General features: G+C 38.0%; 1 protein-coding gene across 1 annotated transcript; it reads right to left on the bottom strand.

The window, feature by feature from the left end:
• Positions 1 to 1,418: 1,418 nt before the first annotated feature.
• On the bottom strand, positions 1,419 to 20,053 carry ANKRD7 (ankyrin repeat domain 7). The gene is made up of 6 exons (XM_024555818.3): positions 19,824 to 20,053; positions 5,257 to 5,371; positions 4,922 to 5,095; positions 3,922 to 4,028; positions 3,162 to 3,299; positions 1,419 to 1,551 (listed from the first exon to the last, which is right to left on the bottom strand). Exons 1-6 carry the CDS (start codon positions 20,051 to 20,053, stop codon positions 1,419 to 1,421), a joined length of 897 nt encoding a protein of 298 aa, XP_024411586.2.
• Positions 20,054 to 21,676: the final 1,623 nt, after the last annotated feature.

The raw sequence follows: 21,676 nt of genomic DNA, 5'->3' as shown, positions 1-21,676 counted from the left end.
CCTCCCCCGCATACCCCATTGTTTTTGTCCATGGGTCCTTTATACATATTCCTTGACTTGACCCTTCCCCTTCTTTCCCTCATTATCTCCCTCCCCGCTCCCCTCTGGTCACTGTCAGTGTGTTCTTTATTTCCATGTCTCTGGTTCTATTTTGCTCACTTGTTTATTTTGTTGATTAGGTTCCACTTATACGTGAGATCATATGGTATTTGTCATTCACTGCCTGGTTTATTTCACTTAGCACAATACTCTCCAGTTCCATCCATGCTGTTGTGAAGGGTAGGAGTTCCTTATTTCTTTCTGCTGCATAGTATTCCATTGTGTAAATGTACCACAACTTTTTGATCCACTTATTTACTGATGGCCACTTAAACTGTTTCCAGCACTTGGCTATTATGAATTGTGCTGCTATGAACATTGTGGTGCATGGGTTCCTTTGAATTGGTGTTTCAGGGCCCTCAGTCTATAATCCCATCAGTGGAATTTCTGATTCAAAAGGCAGTTCCATCTTTATTTTTTTGAGAAAATTCCATACTATTTTCCACAGTGGCTGCACCAGTCTGTATTCCCACCAACAGTGCACCAGGGTCCCTTTTCTCCACAACCTCACTATGACTTATTGTCTGTTGATTTGTTTATAATGGCCATTCTGCCCAGTATAAATTGGTATCTCATTGTGGTTTTAATTTGCATCTCTATGATGGCTAGTGATGCTGAGCATCCTTTCATATGTCTCTGGGCTGGCCTGAGCAAACCACTTATGACATGGTTGACCAGTCACAGCACCTTCTCAACACACTGTACAAATCTTTTTTTACATTTCAGTTGTCTTTTTACCTTGCTTTAAATAATAAAGCATAATATGACAAAAATGTTGTGTATTTTCTTTCTTCTTCAATATTAAAATGGGTACACAATAATTCACCAAATTTGATAAATTATTTTTAAAATGCACACTGATGACAGCTGTCACAGTGCAATGTAACAAAATTGTTTTGAATGAAGTTAAAGACAACTTAGCACTACTAGAGTCATCTTATGGAAAAAAACAAATGAACTTTTTGGCCAACCCAATATTATATTATCTACTATCAAACTACTTCTCTAAAGAATTTTTAGAATAAGAAAATTAACAACAGTTTTATATCTATTAAAATTTCTATTTAATTCAAAAATTACTTTATTTTCTATAATAAGTCAAGAGGCTATGGATTAAATTATCTTAAGCATTCAGTGTATCTTTATATTATACTTTCAGTCGACACAGTGCCAGAATGTTTTAGTCACAAATATTCTTAAGAACAGTTCTTAAAAATATTTAGCATCTCAAAATAGGAGAAAATTTCAATTTCAAATAAAATGTTACTTGAGAAATCTGTGTTCTCTCCTAAAAGGCAAATAAAAACCAACCAGAAAAACTACTTGTTCTGTTTTATTTTCTTTCCTTCCTTCAGTTCTTCTTTATCAAATGTAGTGTCCAAGATTTTATCTTCAGTAGATATCTTCTTAACTTTCTTCTCCTTTCCATAACTAGCAATTAAATGATGATATCTATCCATAAATACAGAAATATATATATGAATATTAGCATTCAAAAATAGTCAATTGAATATGTAATTATCAAATCTAAACCATAGACATTAGCTAATGCCATCCCAAGTATATCACATACTGGCTGCTGACCTCCAGCTTCCCCTCAAGCCAACTCCATCAACAGACACCGTTTTTATTTCATGTACTCCCATTCCCTGGCCCTTTGTTTCTTCCTGCTGTCATAAAAAAGCCACTAACAAGGTAGAAAAACTGGCTTTAGGTTATATTTGGTGTAATAATTTGCTAGGACTACCATAACAAAATACTAGACTGGGTGACTTAAATAACAGAAATTTATTTTTTCACAATTCTGGAGGCTATAAGTCCAAGATCAGGGTGCTAGAAGAGTGGGTTTCCTCTGTGAGCCGTAAGGGAACATCTGTTCCAGGCATCTGTCCTTGGCTAGTAGATGACTGTCCTCTTGTTGCCTCTTCACATAAGGTGTCCCCATGTATATGAACACCTCTAGTGTCTCTCTGTATGTCCTAATATCTCCTTCTTATAAGGACACTGATCAGACTGGATTAGGGCCCAACCTAATGCACAGTCATTTTAAATTAATGCCTCTTTAAAAGCCCTTTCCTGAAATATAGCCATGCAAATTCTTAGGACTTTAACGTATGAATGTGGGGAGGGGAGTGGTACACAATTCAGCTCATAACACTTGGTCTTAAGAGTAAATTGACAAGTGAAGACAATTAATTCAAGGACTAAGACATACCCAGTAATGAATAAACCTTCTCTCCATGCCTGAAAAAAGCCCATTCTAGTGACTCATTAGTAGGCATGTGGTTTCAAAGTTTCAGTGAAAGGAATGAGGCAGTGTATGGATTAAAACTAACTGTAACAAACATATCTGAATATAGTTCCCTCATTTGACACAGTTATACTTATTTTTAAAAAACTGTTTGAGAAATATTATCTATGCTCCCACTGTTAAGAAGCCATAGAACTTATGTGCCAAGAAAAAGAGCTAATAAATGGTACTAATGAGCAAAGGCCATGCGCTAAACATGGAAGATAGGTAACAGCCACTCAAGCAACAAAAGTCACAATTACAGAACTCTTAGTTCCCATTGCAAAGGAGGATCAAAAACAGAAAATATTTCTGAACATTGCATTTCATTTTTTCATTTACTATTAAAATCAGAAATATATGATCATGCATAAAAGTTTTGTGTTTGGGGTTCATGAGTATATACTTATTACATCACTAACGTGTAAACACACTGTAAGGAGCATGTGTGGATTAATCATCTTTTGCCCAAACCTATTGTCCAGATTTTTATTAATGGCTATGTTACTAGTTGTTGGAATCCCCTGTCCTTACATCCTGCAAATTGCCATGCCTCTGGTGATTAATGTGTAGTCTCAGTAGTTCTTATAGACCCGGTAGTTCTTATATTGATTGGAGTCTATAAGCAGGTGAAAGCAAGGGTCCTTGGATCCACAGGACCACAGTTTACAATGTGGTCACCCCTACTGCAGAGCCTATTCCAGCTTTGTATGTGTTTCTTTCTTATGATCAAATTCCATACAATTGTTAAAAGATATGCAGTATTACTTACATAGTAAAACCATTAAAAGAAGCATATTCCTCAGCTGTGAATCCATAAATATCTCGGCAAGATAGGTCCACTTCTTGCTGAAGAAGAAGACTGACTAAACTTGTTGGTTCATCACTTAGAGCAATCATAAGGGCTGTTCTAGAGCAAGAGATATAAATGTGTGTTTATGGGTCTTAAGCATGCCTTGTGCTTTTTTAAAAGAGTTAATCTTCTAAATTTACAGTTCAAGTGTAGAATCTCTCAGGAAAAGAATCAGGGCAAAAATGTAAAAGGTGGGGCAGATCTGCTCAGAAAGGTGTGTCAGTCTAGATCATATCAGGAGTCTAAAGATAGAGGGCCCCTGAAAGGCAGCTAGCTCAGTGATTTTCAGTCCTTGCTTCCTGAAACCCTAGGGTTTTCAATGTCTCAAAATGCCACGGAGGAGTGTTTCTGGGGTTCTGCATGCCCTACCCCCATTGGGCTACAGCATCTAGGACTTAGGGATTGGGTTTCTGTGTAAGATTCTAATGTTATAAAAATAAAATAATAATAACCTGCTAATTTTGGTCCAGATGTTTGATTCTACAGAAAAGTAGATCTCAGGAATCCAGGTAATTTGCCCAAAATCATACAGCCAGATCTTTTTTACAAAAACAACAGCAACAATAATATACCTTTTACATATGCATAACTATACATATACATATATGTGTACATATATATATATAAACATCCCATTAGGTTGCTGTAGTTATATGCTCTTATTCAGCATTAATTATACCTTTGATTCTTATCTGAGGCATTTGCATCTGCTCCACTCTGCAGAAGAAATTCTACCATTTCCACATTGTTTTCAGTAATGGCAAGTAAAAGTGGAGTGTACCCATCCTGAAAAAAAATACTTCAAAATGAGTATTTAAAATATTGTACCAACATTAACATGTCTTTTAGATCTAAGTTCAATTTAAAAAATAAGAGTGCTTATAAGGAACCTCTAATATACTCTTTAATTTTAAAAGGTTTTGATACATAACAAAACATGATTTCAAAGACCAAGAAAATAAATTGGAGTTGGGCCAGTCAAAAAATAGATTCAATTAAGTCTTAATTCTACGTGTCAGTAAAATCAGCCTAGATTATTTAAGTGACAAGCACTTAAATTTTACAGTCACATTTCATAATGGTGTTACAATTGGATTTTCATAGGGTTTCATTTAAAACTCCAAGGATGGCACTTATTTTGGTCTGTTATGTAGACAAAATATCAGTGCTAAGGTGCTAAGAAGCTTAAAAAATACTCCTCAGTTTTCCATAAAGTCTCAATAGGAGATTTGGATTACTTTTAGTATTGTAAGTGATTTTCTAATTCAACCCTCTTTTTAGGATTATTTGTAAGTATATAATAGAAAAATATGGGCTTTACAGTTTTAACAAATATTTATTTATAGGAAAATCAAATAGATCTCATTTGATATAGGTCTTTAAACAGTTATCACTGTTAAATGTGATATTGCTTTGGAGGTTAGGATTATAATCTGAAATTAAATGGAGAAAGACTTTTTAAAAAGGACCCCCCCAAAATAAATAAATAAATAAATAAATAAAATAAAATAAACTGTATCAGTATTTTATAATCTCGTTCTTCTCCTCAATTTCATTTTAGAAAATTCATACTTTATATGTTTCAACAGGTACAAATTATCTGCAATGAATACCTTCTTCAGTTGCCTTCTACATTATAAGCTTTCTAAAGTATAATGTGTTGTTTTTAACAAGAGTACCTTATTTTGTGCTTCAAGATTAGCTTTGTGTTCAAGCAATTTTTTGACTAATAAGACACTTTGACCACAGACAGCATAATGAAGAGCAGTATTGCCATGTAAATCCACCAGATTTGGGTCTGCACCTTGGTCTAGAAGAATAGTAGCACAATTCTCTTTTTCACACTGTACTGCCTGTCAGTAAATATAACAAGAGATGAGTAACCAGTTTACTACTCAGGATATGATATATTAAGTGAATGATTAATATTTTGTTTTAAAATGTGAAATTCAACCAAAGCTAACTAGGAAAAGAACTCAAACACATTCCAATTGAAAAGCAAAAATGAACAAACCTTAGTCAATGGAGATCTGTTTTCACTATCCCAGGCATTTATTTTGCAATGTTTCTCAATTAAAAGAGATACAACATTTGAATAACCATAAGCACAGGCCAAGTGCAAAGGTGTTCTATATCGATATAACAAAACACAAAGTTAGAAATAAGTCTTAGTTTGACAAGATACTTAAGAATGTGACAGTTTATATATAAAGATATTTATTTCATGTACTAATTTATATTTAAATAAAATTTACATTAATTATAATTGCTTTTTACTGAATTATTGCTTGTGTAATAGGAAGTTTGTTAAGCCCTCCACCCAAACACACAGGGCCAAAGGCTTTAAGCCCACCTAAAATAACTCCTTGCTGTAGCTTAGCAAACCTACCAAATATTCTAATTGTGTCATTCATCCACTCTTATACATATACCAAGAATTTATTTCCAAGGAACTTCGGTGTCTTTTACTCAATCTTTGGATCCACCTCTCCATCCAACTCCAGTTCTCTTTTTTCATTAATTAAAAAGACAACACAGGAAATAAAACCCTGCTGCAATAGAAAGTAAATGATTTGGGCAGTACACAGTAGGTCTTCCCAAAGTGGCTGCCTGAAGCTTGACGGATAATTTCACTATTCTAATTGAAGTATAAACCCCACTGTGACAATTAAACTTTTCCTGAAAATCTCAGGGCCCATCTTTATCCCCCAAAGAATACTGAAAATCGGCCTCAAATTCAATAAAATAAAATGTCTATAGAAGCTTCAGCTTTCTAAGGAAGTGTTGAGCAATATAGGCCTATGGTCTGTCACGAAATATGAAAAAAAGACTAATGTATCTTGAGGAGGCATGAAACATTACAAAGTTTATGATATCACACAGGTTTAACATTTGCCTACATTTCATTTTAAGTTTTAGATTTAACTCTTCTTAAATTCCAGAACTAACAACATATATTTGTTATGGTCATATACAAATGTTTACACATATACATGCTTCAAAACCAATATAAATGGTTTTTCACCAAATGCCCGGAACAACAGCCCTTCTATTTTTTAAAAATGGTCGAATGCAAAATGTATATTTATAAATATTTTAGAGAAACACCTTATAACCAAGAATATTTTTCCATTTCTCAAAAATTTTTAACTTTTTTTTTTATCAATGCATTATACTTCTAGTCTGAGACTTTATATTGTTTTATTTTCAAGATTTGGAACCAGTTTAATATGTAGGCCATCATATAGCACTTATATGTTACATTATTTTTATTGTTGTTCAATTACAGTTGTCCCAATTTTCCCACAATTACTGTCCCCCTACCCTACTCACCCCCAACTCCCACATTCAGTCCTCCACTCCCCAGTTGTTTTTGACCATGAGTCCTGTATATATGTTCCTTGACTTAACTCTTCCCTTTCTTTCCCACATTATCTCCCATGACTATCATTACTGTCAGTTTGTTCTTTATTTCCATATCTCTGGCTATACTGTGCTCACTGGTTTGTTGATTAGGTTACACTTATAGGTGAGATCATATGGTATCTGTCATTCACTGCCTGCCTTATTTCACTTAGTATAATGCTCTCCAGTTCCATCCATGCTGTTCTGAAGGGTAGGAGCTCCTTATTTCTTTCTGCTGCATAGTATTCCATTGTGTAAATGTATCACAACTTTTTGATCCATTCATTTACTGATGGCCACTTAGGCTGTTTCCAACACTTGGCTATTATGAATTGTGCTGCTATGAACATTGTGGTGCATGGGTTCTTTTGAATTGGTGTTTTAGGATTCTTAGTGTATATTCCCAGTAATGGAAATGCCAGGTTAAAAGTGGTTCCATTTTTAGGTTTTGAGAAAATTCCATACTGTTTTCCACAGTGGCTGCACCAGTCTGTATTCCCACCAACAGTGCACCAGAGTTCCCTTTTCTCCACAGCCTCGCCAGCACTTGTTGACTGTTGATTTGTTTATGATGGCCATTCTCACTGGTGTGAAGTGGCAGTTCATTGTGGTTTTAATTTGCATCTGTCTGATGGTTAGTGATGCTGAACATCCTTTCATATATCTCTGGGCCCTCTGTATGCCCTCTTTGCAGAAGTGTCTATTCAGGCCCTTTGACCATTTTCTAATTGGATTGTTTGTCTTCCTGGTGTGGAGTCATGTGAGTTCTTTATATATTTTGGACATCAAACCCTTGTCTAAAGTATCATTGGCAAATATATTTTCCCATAGTGCTGCTTCCCTTTTTATTTTGCTGCTGTTGTCTTTAGCTGCACAGAAGATTTTTATTTTGATGAGATCCCATTTGTTTATTCTTTCCTTTATGTCCCTTATTCTAGAGGACACATTGTTGAAAATATTGCTGCATGGGATATCTGAGATTTTCCTGCCTGTGTCCTCCTCTTTGACTTTTATGGTGTCATAACTTATATTTAAGTGTTTTATTCACCTTGAGTTTATTTTTATATCTGGTGTAAGTTGGTGATCAAGTTCCCGTTTTTTGCGTGTAGCTGTTCAGATAGCCCAACACTATTTATTGAAGAGGCTATTATTACTCCATTTTATGCTCCTTCCCCCTTTGTCAAATATTAATTGACCATAAAGACTTGGGTTTATTTCTGGGTTCTCTTCTCTTTCATTGATCCATGTGTCTGTTTCTAGTTTCAGGCCTTTGTGACCTGAGAAAATGCTTGATATAATTTCAATTTTCTTGAATTTGTTGAGCTTGTTTTGTGTCCTATCATGTGGTCTATCTTTGAAAAGAATGTGTATTTTGTTTCTTTAGGATGAAAGACTATATATATGTCAGTTAAGTCCATTTGATCTAGGGCATTCTTCAATCAGTTTGTTTGGAAAATCTATCCATTGTTGACAATGGGGTGTTATAAGTGTGTTGCTGTCTATATATTTCTTGAAGTCATCCAAGATTTTCCTTATACATTTGGGTACCCCGATGTTGGGTGCATATATGTTTACAATGCCTATGTCTTCTTGATAGATTCTTCCCTTGAACACTCTGAAGTGTCCTTCTGTTTCTCTTTTTATGAAGTCTATTTTGTCGTATATAAGCATGGCTACCCCAGCTTTCTTTCCTGTCCTTTTGCTTGGAATATTTTTTCCAACGCTTCACTTTCAGTCACTGTAAGTCTTGTTCTGAGATGGGTCTCTTGTAGGCAGCATATATATGGGTTGTTTTATCTTTTTTCATTTTTTATTTTTATTTTTTAATATATTTTATTGATTATGGTGTTAAAGTTGTCCCATTTCTCCCCTTTTATTTCCCTCTGCCCTGCAAACCCCCTCCCACCTGCATTCCCCCTACTTAGCTCATATCCATGGGTCATATATATGTTCTTTGACTTCTACATTTCCTATACTATTCTTAACCTCCCCCTATTTTGTACCTACCATTTATGTTACTTATTCTCTGTACATTTTCCCCCTCTCTCCCCACCCAATCCCCCGCTGATAACCCTCCATGTGATCTCCATTTCTGTGAGTCTGTTACTACTCTAGTTGTTTGCTTAGTTTGTTTTTCTTTTTGTTTTAGGTTTGGTTGTTAATAACTGTGAGTTGTCATTTTACTGTTCATATATTTTATCTTCTTTTTCTTAGATAAGTCCCTTTAACATTTTATGTAAGAAGGGCTTAGTGATGATGAACTCCTTTAACTTCACCTTATCTGGGAAGCATTTTATCTGCCCTTCCATTCTAAATGATACCTTTGCTGGATAGAGTAATATTCGATGTAGGTTCTTGCCTTTCATGACTTGGAATACTTCTTTTGAGCCACGTCTTGCCTTCAAGGTTTCTTTTGAGAGATCAGCTGACAGTCTTATGGGAACTCCTTTATAGGTAACTCTTGCCTTTCCTCTTGTTGCTTTTAAAATTCTCCCCTTATCTTTAATCTTGGATGATGTAATTATCATGTGCCTTGGTGTGTTCCTCCTGGGTCCAACTTCTTTGGGACTCTCTGAGCTTCCTGGACTTCCTGGAAATCTATTGCCTTTGTCAGATTAGGGAAGTTCTCCTTCATTATTTTTTTCAACTAAGTTTTCAATTTCCTGCTTTTCCTCTTGTCCTTCTGGCATCCCTATGATTTGGATGTTGGAATGTTTAATGTTGTCCCAGAGGTTCCTAATCCTCTCATTTTTTTGAATTCTTGTTTCTTCATTCTGTTCTGGTTGAATGTTTCTTTCTTCCTTCCTTCTGGTACACACCATTGATTTGAGTACTGTTTCCTTCCAGTCACTGTTGGTTGCCTGTACATTTTCCTTTATTTCACTTTGGGTAGCCTTCATTTTTTCATCTAATTTGTGACTATATTTAACCAATTCTGTGAGCATCCTGATTACCAGTGTTTTGAACTGTGCATCTGATAGGTTGTATCTCTCTTCATTGCTTAGTTGTATTTTTTCTGGAGCTTTGATCTGTTCTTTCATTTGGGTGGGGGATTTTTTGGTTTTGTTTTTTTGGGTTTTTTTGTTTGTTTGTTTGTTTTGTTTTTTTGCCTCAGCACGCCTGTTATGTCATAAGTGGTGGAACCTTAGGTGTTCATCAGGGCAGAGCAACCCACATCGCTGCATTGTGGCACTCTATGTGGGGGAGGGGTCTGAGAGAGAACAATACCGCTTGCTCTGCTCTCTGCCAGCTTTCAGTCACTTCCCCCAATACCCACAATCAAATTAGGCCTTTCTGGTGCTGATTCCCAGGTGGGTGGGCTTTTGTACATTCTAGGACCATGCAGGTCTCTCCAATGAACTCTCCTGTGAGGCTGGGAGTTTCTCCCGCTGCCAACTCAAGCCCCACAGATAGGTGTTTTCTTTTTTTTTTAATTTAATTTAATTTTTTATTTTTTAAATATATTTATTGATTATACTATTACAGTTGTCCCATTTCCCTCCCTTCACTCCACTCCATCCTGCCCACCCCCTTCCTCCCACATTCCCCCCTATAGTTCATGTCCATGGGTCATACTTATAAGTTCTTTGGTTTCTACATTCCCTATATTATTCTTACCCTCACCCTGTCTATTTTCTACCTACCATTTATGCTTCTTATTCTCTGTACCTTTCCCCCCTCTCTCCCCCTCCCAATCCCCTATTGATAACCCTCCATGTGATCTCCATTTCTGTGGTTCTGTTCCTGTTCTAGTTGTTTGCTTAGTTTGCTTTTGTTTTTGTTTTAGGTGTAGTTGTTAATAACTGTGAGTTTGCTGTCATTTTTACTGTTCATATTTTTTATCTTCTTTTTCTTAGATAAGTCCCTTTAACATTTCATATAATAAGGGCTTGGTAATGATGAACTCTTTAACTTGACCTTATCTGAGAAGCATTTTATCTGCCCTTCCATTCTAAATGATAGCTATGCTGGATACAGTAATCTTGGATGTAGGTCCTTGCCTTTCATGACTTGGAATACTTCTATACAGCCCCTTCTTGCCTGTAAGGTCTCTTTTGACAAATCAGCTGACAGTCTTATGTGAACTGCTTTGTAGGTAACTGTGTCCTTATCCCTTGCTAAGATTCTCTCCTTCTGTTTCATCTTACGTAATGTAATTATGATGTGCCTTGGTGTGTTCCTCCTTGGGTCCAGCTTCCCTGGGACTCCCTGAGCTTCCTGGACTTCCTGCAAGTCTATTTCCTTTGCCAGATTAGGGAATTTCTCCTTCATTATTTGTTCAAATAAGTTTTCAGTTTTTTGTTTTTCCTCTTCTCCTTCTGGCACCCCTATAATTTGGATGTTGGAATGTTTCAAGATGTCCTGGAGGTTCCTAAGCCTCTCCTCATTTTTCCAAATTCTTGTTTCTTCATTCTTTTCTGGTTGGATGTTTCTTTCTTCCTTCTGGTCCACACCGTTGATTTGAGTCCCAGTTTCCTTCCCATCACTATTGGTTCCCTGTACATTTTCCTTTGTTTCTATTAACATAGCCTTCATTTTCCATCTAATTTGCAACCAAATTAAACCAATTCTGTTTTCTTCCTGATTACAGTGTTTTGAACTGTGCATCTGATAGGTTGGCTATCTCTTTGTTGTTTAGTTGTATTTTTTCTGGAGTTTTGATCCGTTCTTTAATTTGGGCCATGTTTTTTTTTTGTCTTGGCATACCTGTTATGTAAAAGGGCAGAGCCTTAGGTGTTCACCAGTGTGAGGTAACGCTGGTTGCTGGGCTGTGATGCTGTACGTGGGAGAGGGGCTGAAAGGGAGCAATGGCACTTACTCCACTCTCTTCCAGATTTCAGTCACTCTGTCCACTAACCACAATGAAACTCGACCCCTCTGGTGCTGATTCCCAAGTGGGTGGGCTTGTGCACACTCTTGGCCACTGTGGGTCTCTCCAACAAACTCTCCCATGAGGCTGGGAGTTTCTCCTGCTGCCACCTCAGCCCCCACTTGTGTTTTCAATCAGAGGTTTGAGGCTTTATTTCCCCTGTGCTGTAGCCCTGGGTTGCGAGATCTGTTTAGCTCCCCCACCATTCCTCCCAGTTTATCTATATGCAAATGTGGGGCCGTGGGGTCTGCTAGCAGTCGCACTGCCTGCCCCGTTCATTGCAGGATCTGCCACATCTCTGGGTCTGGCTGCATTGCTGCAAGTCCCTTCCATCCTGGCTGCCCATCTCTGCCCCTCCTACCAGTCTGGATAAATGTTTCTTCTTTATTTCCTTGGTTGTCAGACTTCCGGGCAGTTGGATTTTTTGTCAGTTCTGTTTTTTTGTATTTAAATTGTTGTCCTTCTTTTGGTTGCACGAGGAGGCGCAGTGTGTCTACCTACGCCTCCATCTTGGCAGGAACTCCCAGATAGGTGTTTTCAATCAGAGGTTTTATTTATTCAACCTGAGGCAACCCTGGGTTGCGCAGTCTGTCTCTCTCCCCAGTTGTTCCTCCTGGTTTATCTATACGCGAATGTGGGACCACCCAGTCTGCAATCTGCCGACTCACCAGGCCCGCCAGCCACTGCCTTGCCCACCAGCTGCATCCTTGCCCGCCCCAGTCCTCCAGCCAATGCCTTGCTGCCAGTCCTCTCCACCTGGCTGCCTGTGTCCACCCCTCCTACCCATGTGGGTGAAAGTTTCTTCTTTAACTCCTTGGTTGTCGAGCTTCCATACAGTTCAATTTTCTGTCAGTTCTGGTTGGTTTTTTTTGTTTGTTTTTAAATTTGTTGTTGTCCTTCTTTTGGTTGTGCGAAGAGGCACAGTATGTCTACTTATGCCTCCATCTTGGACAGAAGTTTGTTTGGGTTGTTTTCTTATCCACTCAGCTACCCTGTATCTTTTGATTGGAGTATTTAGTCCATATTTATTGAAAATTGTTATTGGTAGGTACTTATTCATTTTTCCCCTTTGACCTGTGACCTCTTTCTCACCTTTTGCTCATCTTCTTAAAGCAGATCCTTTAGTATATCTTGCAATGCTGTCTTGGAGGAGGTATTCTTTTTGCCTTCTTTTGTCTGGGAAACTCCTTATTTCACATTCCATTTTAATTGAGAGCTTTGCTGGTTAGAGTAGTCTTGGTTGCAGGCCTTTGCTTTTCATTACTTGGAATACTTCTTGCTATTCCCTTCTGGCTTGTAGTGTTTCTACTGAGAAATCAGCTGCTAACCTTATTGTAGTTCCTTTTTATGCTACTATCTGCTTTTCTCTTGCTGCTTTTAAGATTCTCTCTTTGTCTTTGACTTTTGCCATTTTAATTATGGTGCTGGGCCTCTTATTGTATCTTGATTGAGACCTTCTGTTCTTCCTGAACTTGTATTGCTTTCCCCTCTCCACATTCAGGAAGTTTTCTGTCATTATATTTTCAAACAGGTTTTCTATCACTTTCTCCTTTTCTTCTCTTTCTGATGTTCCTGTGATTAAAAGCTTGTTGTGTTTCATGTTGTCCTGAAGTTCCATTAAATTATGGTCATTTTTTTTAGTCTTTTTTCTATTGATGCTCTACCTGGGTATTTCTTTCTATCTGGTCTTCCAGCTCACTAATCCGGTCCTCTGCTTCATCCAGCCTGCTTGTAATTCCTTCTAGTATATTTTTTTTTATTTCAGATATTATATTTTTCATTTCTTCTTGGTTCTTGTTTACAGTTTCTTTTTCCTTTTTCTACTGTTGTAGCTCCCACTCAATTCCTCATAGTTGTCACTGAGTTCCTTGAGCATCCTTATAACCATTCTTTTGAATTCTATGTCAGATAGTTTGCTTGCCTCCATTTCATTTAGCTCTTTTATTGGGGAGTCTTCCATTCCTTTCAATTGTGGGTTATTTCTTTGTGTCTCCATTTTAGGTGACTCTTTTAATTTATTTCTGGATAAATTTCTGGATGTTTCTGGATATGCTGCTTTGCCAGCTGTTTTCATGGTATGAACTTCTGTGGTAGGACTTTTGTGGGACTCAGTGGTGCGGTCTCTTTGGTCTCCTTGTCTGGATGTTCTAGGGTGGCCTTTTCTTCTGTTTGTGTGGGCTCTTTTGTTGTACTTGGGTTTTACCTGCTGGTGGCTTCATTGTTGGTGGGTTCTCCCCTCCATTGGCTTACTGGGATTCACAACTCCCACCTTGTCTTGTATGCTCTTGCACAATTGTTGGTTAACAAAGCAGTATTACCAGACAACCAAACCTATACCAGAGGGGGAAAAAACAAACAAACAAACCTCTACCACATCAGCAATCTCAACCTCAATTGAACTAAAATTAATAAAGATGATGAGAGATTGAAGATATGATAAGATGATACAAAGGGAATATGAGTTGACTAGAAGAGGGGAAATGTTATTGAGTGGTAAAAGGGAGGAGAATTGGTAAGAATTGGGATAGAACCAAGGTGAATAAAGGGAGACAACAAAATTTGTAAGTAAAACATGAAAGGACAATGGGAACAACGGTGTAAGAAGAAGGAAGAGTATATTATGAGGCTTGAAGTAAAATTGAAAAGGTACAGCACCAATGGGAGCAAAACTGCAGAAAAACCACAGCAGGGTTGATAGCAATAACAGCTGAATGAGGTTCGATAAAGGTGGAACAGGAATAGTAATATTGTAGAAAAGTGGATATGAGATGTCTACAGTAAAGTAAAATGATTTTGAAAGGATGTGGGAAGCAAACTAATAAGAGTAAAGAGTAAAGCCCAAGTTGAGAGGAGGGGGAGGAAAGTGAGAGAGAGAAAAAAATAATGAAATAAAATTCTTCATTCAACTGATCAGGGCCAGGGGGAAGGTGAAATGGAATGACAGCAGGAGAGTTTTCTATGGGATTTAAAGTACAAACAAATCACGAACAAATGGGAGTTCTTTTGGAGAAGCATAGCAATAAGTGTGTTATTTCACCCAACTAGCCACTGTCTGTTAAATGTGGAAAAAAAATAAGAATTTCATAAGAGGTTAAAAGAATGTGAACTGACTTAAGAGGGAAGAGTGCTTATGCGAGGTTAGATGGAGGAGAAATAGTGAGAGTAAGGGATAGAAACTAGGTGTAGTGTGAGAGAAAATAAAGTTTACATCAACAGTAATAAAGCTCAGGAAGATAGTGAAATGGACTAAGACCAGGGAAGGGTGCTGTGTGGGATTTGGAATAACAATAGTATGATAAGAAATACATAATCTAAATAAAAAGTAAAAGACCAACAGTAGTGAATTATTTGGAATACGAGTGAAGTGAAAGAAGAAAAATTAAAATGTGATATGAAAAGGAGAATAAAAATAATGAAACAAACAACAAATAAAAAAAACAAAAATGAAATAAACAGGAAGAAGAAAGAAATTTTTTTAAAACCTGCAAGTTCTTATGAAAAGCAAAAAAAAAAAAAAAATTGTCTCAGCTGTTGGTTTTTGCTTTCTGACTTTTTTCTGGATCTGTCTCAGTTTTCTCTCAGCTCCAGGACTTACTGTACTACTCTTAGAAAAGAAGAGAAAAAGCCTCCTGCTGATTGCTAAGCCTGCCAAGCCAGTTTTGCAGATCTTCTTGTTTCCTGCAGGCAGAGGGGGACTGGGCTCTGTTTTACCTTTCCTGTGGTTGGGGTTCAGTCTAAGCTATCATCATTTCAGGTAACCAATTTCCAGTGCACACCCTCAGAGCACTGTGCAGCCTACACTCTCCACTCTGCTGATTTGCTCCAGGCTGTTGTCCATAAGCCACCTCACTTTGCACACCTTCAATTAATCTGTGGGGCACTGACTGGAAGCAAATCATGCCCATAGTCTTCCCTCTTTATTGGCTTGGCTGCTGTACCCACAAAGTCCCTGCATGGTGTACCTCAGTTTCCCTTTGAAAAAAACCTCTTTGGGTACTGCTGCTGCTCTGAGCCACCCCCAGATTTCTATACACTCCAACTCTCTGGCAAGTTCAGATTCTGTCTGGGTCACAGCCAGTAGCAGCCCACCTCCTCTCCCAGCTCCAGGTGCCACCAGGATCTCCAAAATTTTCTGGCACTATCCTAGCCTGTGGCTGCCACCCCAGCTTGGGTATGCCGCCAGCTGTGTGTGTGCTTGTTGACTTTTTTTCACCCCAGTGACTTTATGCATCCAGATCCCCCCTGGTGCAGGTCTGGGACTTCCCTGTCCTGGAAGGGGAAGGAGCTGCTAGGCTGCTATCACCTATAGGGCTCTCCTCCAACATCCCTGCAGCAGCTGAGTTCCCTGGGTGCCTTCCCCTTGGCCTTTAATAACTCCTTACTGCCTGTTTTTAAGCATCCTCTACACACTTTGGCTTCCAAATTTTGTATCAGCTAAGATTCTATTGGCTCTTTACTTCGTTTTTCGGAAGATCAGCTAAGAGTCCCAGTTAGGTGCATGAGCAAGTGGGCTCAGCTCCCACCTACATTGCTGCCATCTTTTGAAGGTGTATTGTTATTTTCTAACTCATAGTACTTATCTTACAAGAAATCTAAATTCCTTTGAAGCCTAGTGTTCATTTCTAAAGTTTCAGTCTGGCTAGTATCATTTTCTTTCATTCAAATTCGATTTTCTCCTAGTCTCTCACTCTCTCAAATATCTGAAAAGAATTGTCGGCATAGATTGTGGACAGGTGAAGAATTGTCAAATCCCAAAAATCTCTAATTCAACTTAAGCAAAAGCCATGAACTGAATGGATGTCAAGTGTAGATAATTACTATAGAAGATGAAATGAAGTGTTATCCCTCTATAATAGGTACAGGACAAACAGATAGCTGCAAACTTCTCTTACATTTTATCATAACAACACCCTTTTCATTAACTGACTTCCTAGGGCTCTTGATAGCTTAGCACCCAGAGTAAGTGAAGAAGTAACCAAGGAATCTACCTCATACTAGACCATTAAGTTACTTTCAATTCTAGGCTGAGAACTTTATATCTAATCTAGTTCTGAGTACAGCTAGAGTTAGAGGCTAAAATTATTAGTTTAAACTTCAACCTTCACCTATCAGACTTTATATGATCTGAGGGATTTTTTATTAAAAACTATAAAATAATTTTATAGCTGGAAGAAATATTAAATATCTCCTATTCATTTTCAAATTTATTAGACACAGTACACTTGAAATAAGCAACACAAAGCAAAGTCTCCAGGGACCATTCTTATTCTATCTACTCCCTCTGCCTGAATCTCATGGCCTCATCAGAAATAGTGATTTTATTTTAGTATGTAACCTTTCAGGTTTTATCTCTCTCATTCTCAATCTGTCCTTCTCTATACACAAATATTCAAATACAATATACAGCTTAAGATTTGTTATTCATCTTAATTGAGATATAATTTATATATAAAAATTTAAGTGTGTGATTTTATTAGTTTTAACCAATATACAGTCACATAAACACCACCATAAGCACAATAAAGAGCATTTCCATCACTCTAAAATGTTCTCTCATGCTTATTTACAATCCATGCCTTTCTCCCCTCTTCATCTGAAATCCCAGCTAACATGTAATTTTCATTCTGGAGCTTACCTTTTGCCTTTTTAAGAATTTTATATAAATGGTGTTATTTAATATAAATCTTTTGTGTCTGGCTTCTTTCATTTAACATAACACTTTTAAGATTCATCCACCTTGTTGAATATGTAATTTATTTATTAATAAATCATTTTATTTCTGAATAGTGTCTTTAACTTATCCTATTTGTCTATGTATGGATATATGTACTCATTCATCACAAAGTATTTACCACGTACAACAGCTAGGCAGGTTCTAGATGGTAAGGATAATGTGCAAACAAAACAGACAAAATACCTGCTCCTATGGATCATATATGCTAGCTGAAGAGGTAAATACAAAACTTAAAACACAAAGTAGGCTAAACAGTATTAAGTACTAAAAAGAAAAACCAGGCAGGGAAGAAGGGTAGGAAATGTCAGCAAGGAGGGGGCTACAACTGAATGTAGAGTAGCCAGGGAACCTCACTGACAAGGTGACAAACACCTCAAGGAAATGGGAGGGAAAGCCCTGTGAATCTCTGGGGAGGAAAGCACACCTGGCAAAGTGTACAGCAAATCCAAAAGCCTAAATGCATTTCTGTGGAACACTACGGAGGCCAGAGGCCGGGGTAGCTGGAGATGAATGAAAGGGAGAGTTGTAGGAAGTAAGTCCAGGAAGATAACAGGCAGGGGTGAGATGGAAAGCCAGTTGAAATTCTTTTTTTTTTTTCTGTTTTTTTTAATTAATTTATTTATTTTTATTCAGTTACAATTGTCTGCATTTTCTCCCCTTCCCTCCACCCCACCCCAGCCAGTCCTACTTCCCTCCCCCACCTCTACCCTCCCCCTTGATTTTGTCCTTGTGTCCTTTATAGTAGCTCCTATAGACCCCTCTCCCCACTATCCCCTCCCTACTCCCCTGTGGCTATTGTTACAGTGTTCTTAATTTCAAAATCTCTGGTTATATTTTGTTTGCTTTTTTCTTTTGTTGATTATGTTCCAGTTAAAGGTGAGACCATATGGTATTTGTCCCTCACCGCCTGGCTTATTTCACTTAGCATAATGCTCTTCAGTTCCATCCATCCTTTGCAATGGCATGGATGTAACCAGTTGAAATTTTTAAGGTGAGCAATGTCATCATGTCACATACATTGTATATATGATGATCCTGGCTGCTAATTGAGAATAAACTGAAAATGTTAAAAGACAGAAAACTAGTTAGGAGGTCACTGCAGTAATTCTGGTTAGGACATGATGGTGGCTTTGATTAGAAGGGTAACTGAAGTGGCAAGAAATGGTTGAAATTTAGTTATATTTTGAAGGTGGAGCCAGCAAGATTTTCTGTTGAGTCAGATGGAGAATGTGAAATAATGAGAGGAGTAAACAATGAGTCTGGGGTTTCTGGCCTAAACAACTGAAAAAAGGATTTGGCATTTATAGAAAGAGAAGGGCAGGTCTGAGGAGGAAAAACAGGAGTACAGTTTGGGGATGTTTGAGATGCATGATCAATGATGTGGTGGAGTCAGTGGCTCTCATGACCCAACTGTTAAGTTTTCAAGAATCTGTAGAGCCGGTTGATATCACATTGGTAGCTTGAAATCAGGGTTTTTCCTCTCTCCATCTCCACCCCTCCCCCAAGTGCTTGTTATTGAACATTTAGGAGCATACCACAGCCTATTAGATATCTAAGCAGAAGTACAGCACTTATGTGTGTAAGTCTAGAGTTCAGGGGAGAGGTGTAGCTAGAGATAAAAAGATTTGGAATATAGATATTTGAAGCCAATCTCTCTTCACCAGGCAAGTGAAGAAAGAGAGAAAGGATAGGTCAAGTAAGATACTTGTCTGAGAGTCCAGCCAGGTAAACTGAGAATTGACTACTGAATGAAGTCATATTGAGGTTACCCATGACCTTGTAAAGTAATTCAGTGGAGTAATTTAGGATAAAAGATAAATTAGATAACCGTTCTTATTAAAGAGGAGGTAAAACTCTCAGCAAGATGATACAAGTCATCTTTCTAACCATTGGTTTCCAGTTACCCAATTATAATGAAAAATGACATTTTTCATTCCCTATGACTTAAAAACTGCCTAAAATATTTTAAGGTAGGCACAGACAGTATATATTTTCTGTAATTAATGCCAAGCAATTAACTTTTTGTTTCGTAAAATATAAAATTAATTTTGTTTTCCATTAAGTGGCATTGATGGGGTTTTTCGAAGATACTCTGCAACTGAAAAAAATGTCATAGAAGATCCACACTATAGAATTAACTATTTTTCTATTTCAAAGTCTTGGTCTTCATAACCATTGTTCTGGGAAGTCACCTCTATTCTTTTCCTATCAGTACATTAGTTATACAGTAATTCTTAGGTGCCTGGGGATAATATGTTCTATAGCAAAGAAGTGGAAAAAATAGAAGAATTGGGAAAAGGTGGAGTACCCAAGGGAGATTAAGGCAATGGGAGAAGTGGAGAGAATCAGAGAGGACACAAATGCCTTCAAATATCCAGTTAAGTACTTTCAAAAATAAGATGAAAGCTGGGAATGTGACCCTCCTGCCAGTGGCTACCAGAGCTCTCTGCTATGGGATGCCGGAGTGAAAACCAGTTGGAAAGCCCAGACAAGTCGTGCTTCTGGTTAGAGGACCCAGTGGCTCCAGTGGTCCCAGATTCCCATCCACGCTACCCTTCATCACTCTGGTCACCTGTATTCTCTGTCTCGAATGTTCACATCATGTTTCTTGAGCTGCAGGTACTCTTTCACTTTTTCCAAATCCCCAACTGCAGCAGCTTTGTGAATTTTCTTTAAATCCTTATCTCGAAGGTTGTAACCCGGCTGGGTATGCGGACCAGTACCGGCCTGACGCAGGGGCAGGTGTGAGGACGGAGTGTGGGGCTCATCATTCCTTCTCCACAAAGTAATAAGCTTCTTCATGACAATGCAAGAGACTGTCCTCTAGTCAGACTAGGACGTTTCTGTGCCTTCTAACAGCCGGGAATGCCCCTCTGCCAGCCCCCAGGCTCGCGAGCCCCAGTCCTAGAGACCGAGCGGCCAGAGATGGGAAGTGGGCCAGTGACCAGAAACCAACTGGGTCACGTGCCTGGAGTGACACTCCAGTCTTGCTTTCCTCACAAACGCTTAGATCTTGGAGCCTTGTGGTTCCGACCCAGTCTCTGGGGCGCCCAGACCCAGATACTCGCCTACAATCTTAAACTGACTGTTATATTCAGTCTTTCCATTGCTTCGAGAGCCTTTGGGTTGACACCAACAACTTTCTTACAACTAACCCCTTCCCCTTGTGGTTGGGACAGATCTTCTTCTGTGAACTTGTCCTCCAGCCTCACCAGCATGTTCATGTGATAAACTCGTTTCTAACAATCACCAAAATCCCACCATAATTTCAATTTCAAACATACTTTTGAAAACTGCCTCTCATATTCCAGCTGACTTTCATGACAAAACTTCAAATTCTTCCAACTCATTGCATCTAGAAGCGGTTCATTAATTCTGCCACTTCTTAGGGACCTTGGCAACTCCACCCTGAACTCACCTACCTAACTAGATTAAGTTCTGTGGTTAATCATAATCATCACTCCCAGGTACAGACCTTCAATACATTTACCCCCATTCCTTTTCGTGTCTGCCTACGCCATAGTCCTAGTTAAAACTCCCAATCAAACTTGTCTGTCCAAAGTCACTGAATGTGACTAAAGGAAAAAAACAAGGACATGCTGTCTTGTCTCAATGTGCCTGAAGAGGATGTGTATACTTCCCAGCAATCCTTAGATATTTTTCTGATCCATTTCATATCTTCCTTGATCATTTCTTATCTTCTCTCTTCAAACTCATTGTTGGCTGATGAACTGATTTCCTAATCCTTTGAGAAAGGAGAATTAATTAATCCCAAAAGAGATTCTACAGGCTTCAAAGACCCACTCACACCTTGCCAAAAAAAACACCTCACCTTCTCTCCTCTTCTTATTGATATGTCCATGATTCTAGAAAAGGCCAGTACTTCTCTTGTACCAAAACCCATCTTCTGTAACCTATCCATGAACATAGCTTCTACAATACCCTCTCTCCTGCTTTCTCATGTGTCTTTCAAGTTTCATTCTCTGTTGACTAATTCCTATTAGCACACAGGCTAGCATTTTTCCATCCTAAAAACAAACCAAAAAATTGACCCACCTCTTCTGCAACCATTGTTTCATTTTTCTTCTTTATAGCAAAACTCCTTGCATTGTCTATAATGTTATAATGTCTCTTTCTGGTATCACTTAAAGTGATACCTATCATCACCCTTTTATTCCCCTCTCTCAATCAATACTACTTTCAGTACAGTTGATCATGATCACCATCATGTGAAATACAATTGTCATTACTCACTTTTCATATTAATCCAGTAGCATTTGACATAGGTTTTGAGGACCATTGTTGTTCCTTGAAAACACTTTCTTCATTTGGATTGTAAGACATCAACCTGGTTGGTTTCTTCCTTTCTAACCATTTCTTCTCAGTCTAGTTTGCTGGATTCCTCTTCATTGCCAATATTGGAAA

Source organism: Desmodus rotundus, chromosome 6 (assembly GCF_022682495.2).
Source record: "Desmodus rotundus isolate HL8 chromosome 6, HLdesRot8A.1, whole genome shotgun sequence".
NCBI classification, from domain to species: domain Eukaryota; kingdom Metazoa; phylum Chordata; class Mammalia; order Chiroptera; family Phyllostomidae; genus Desmodus; species Desmodus rotundus.
Note: the sequence above shows the minus strand (reverse complement) of the source record. Positions and strands in the feature narration are given on the sequence as shown.

What these genes read in the sequence shown, in the direction of transcription:
- ANKRD7 (XM_024555818.3), bottom strand. Translation starts at nt 20,053, where the DNA reads ATGAAGAAGCTTATTACTTTGTGGAGAAGGAATGATGAGCCCCACACT. An exon ending in ACAGATCTCCATTGACTAAG is followed by an intron (nt 5,096 to 5,256) that starts GTTTGTTCATTT and finishes ATTTACTGACAG; the next exon opens with GCAGTACAGTGTGAAAAAGA. An exon ending in ATCTTGAAGCACAAAATAAG is followed by an intron (nt 4,029 to 4,921) that starts GTACTCTTGTTA and finishes ATTTTTTTTCAG; the next exon opens with GATGGGTACACTCCACTTTT.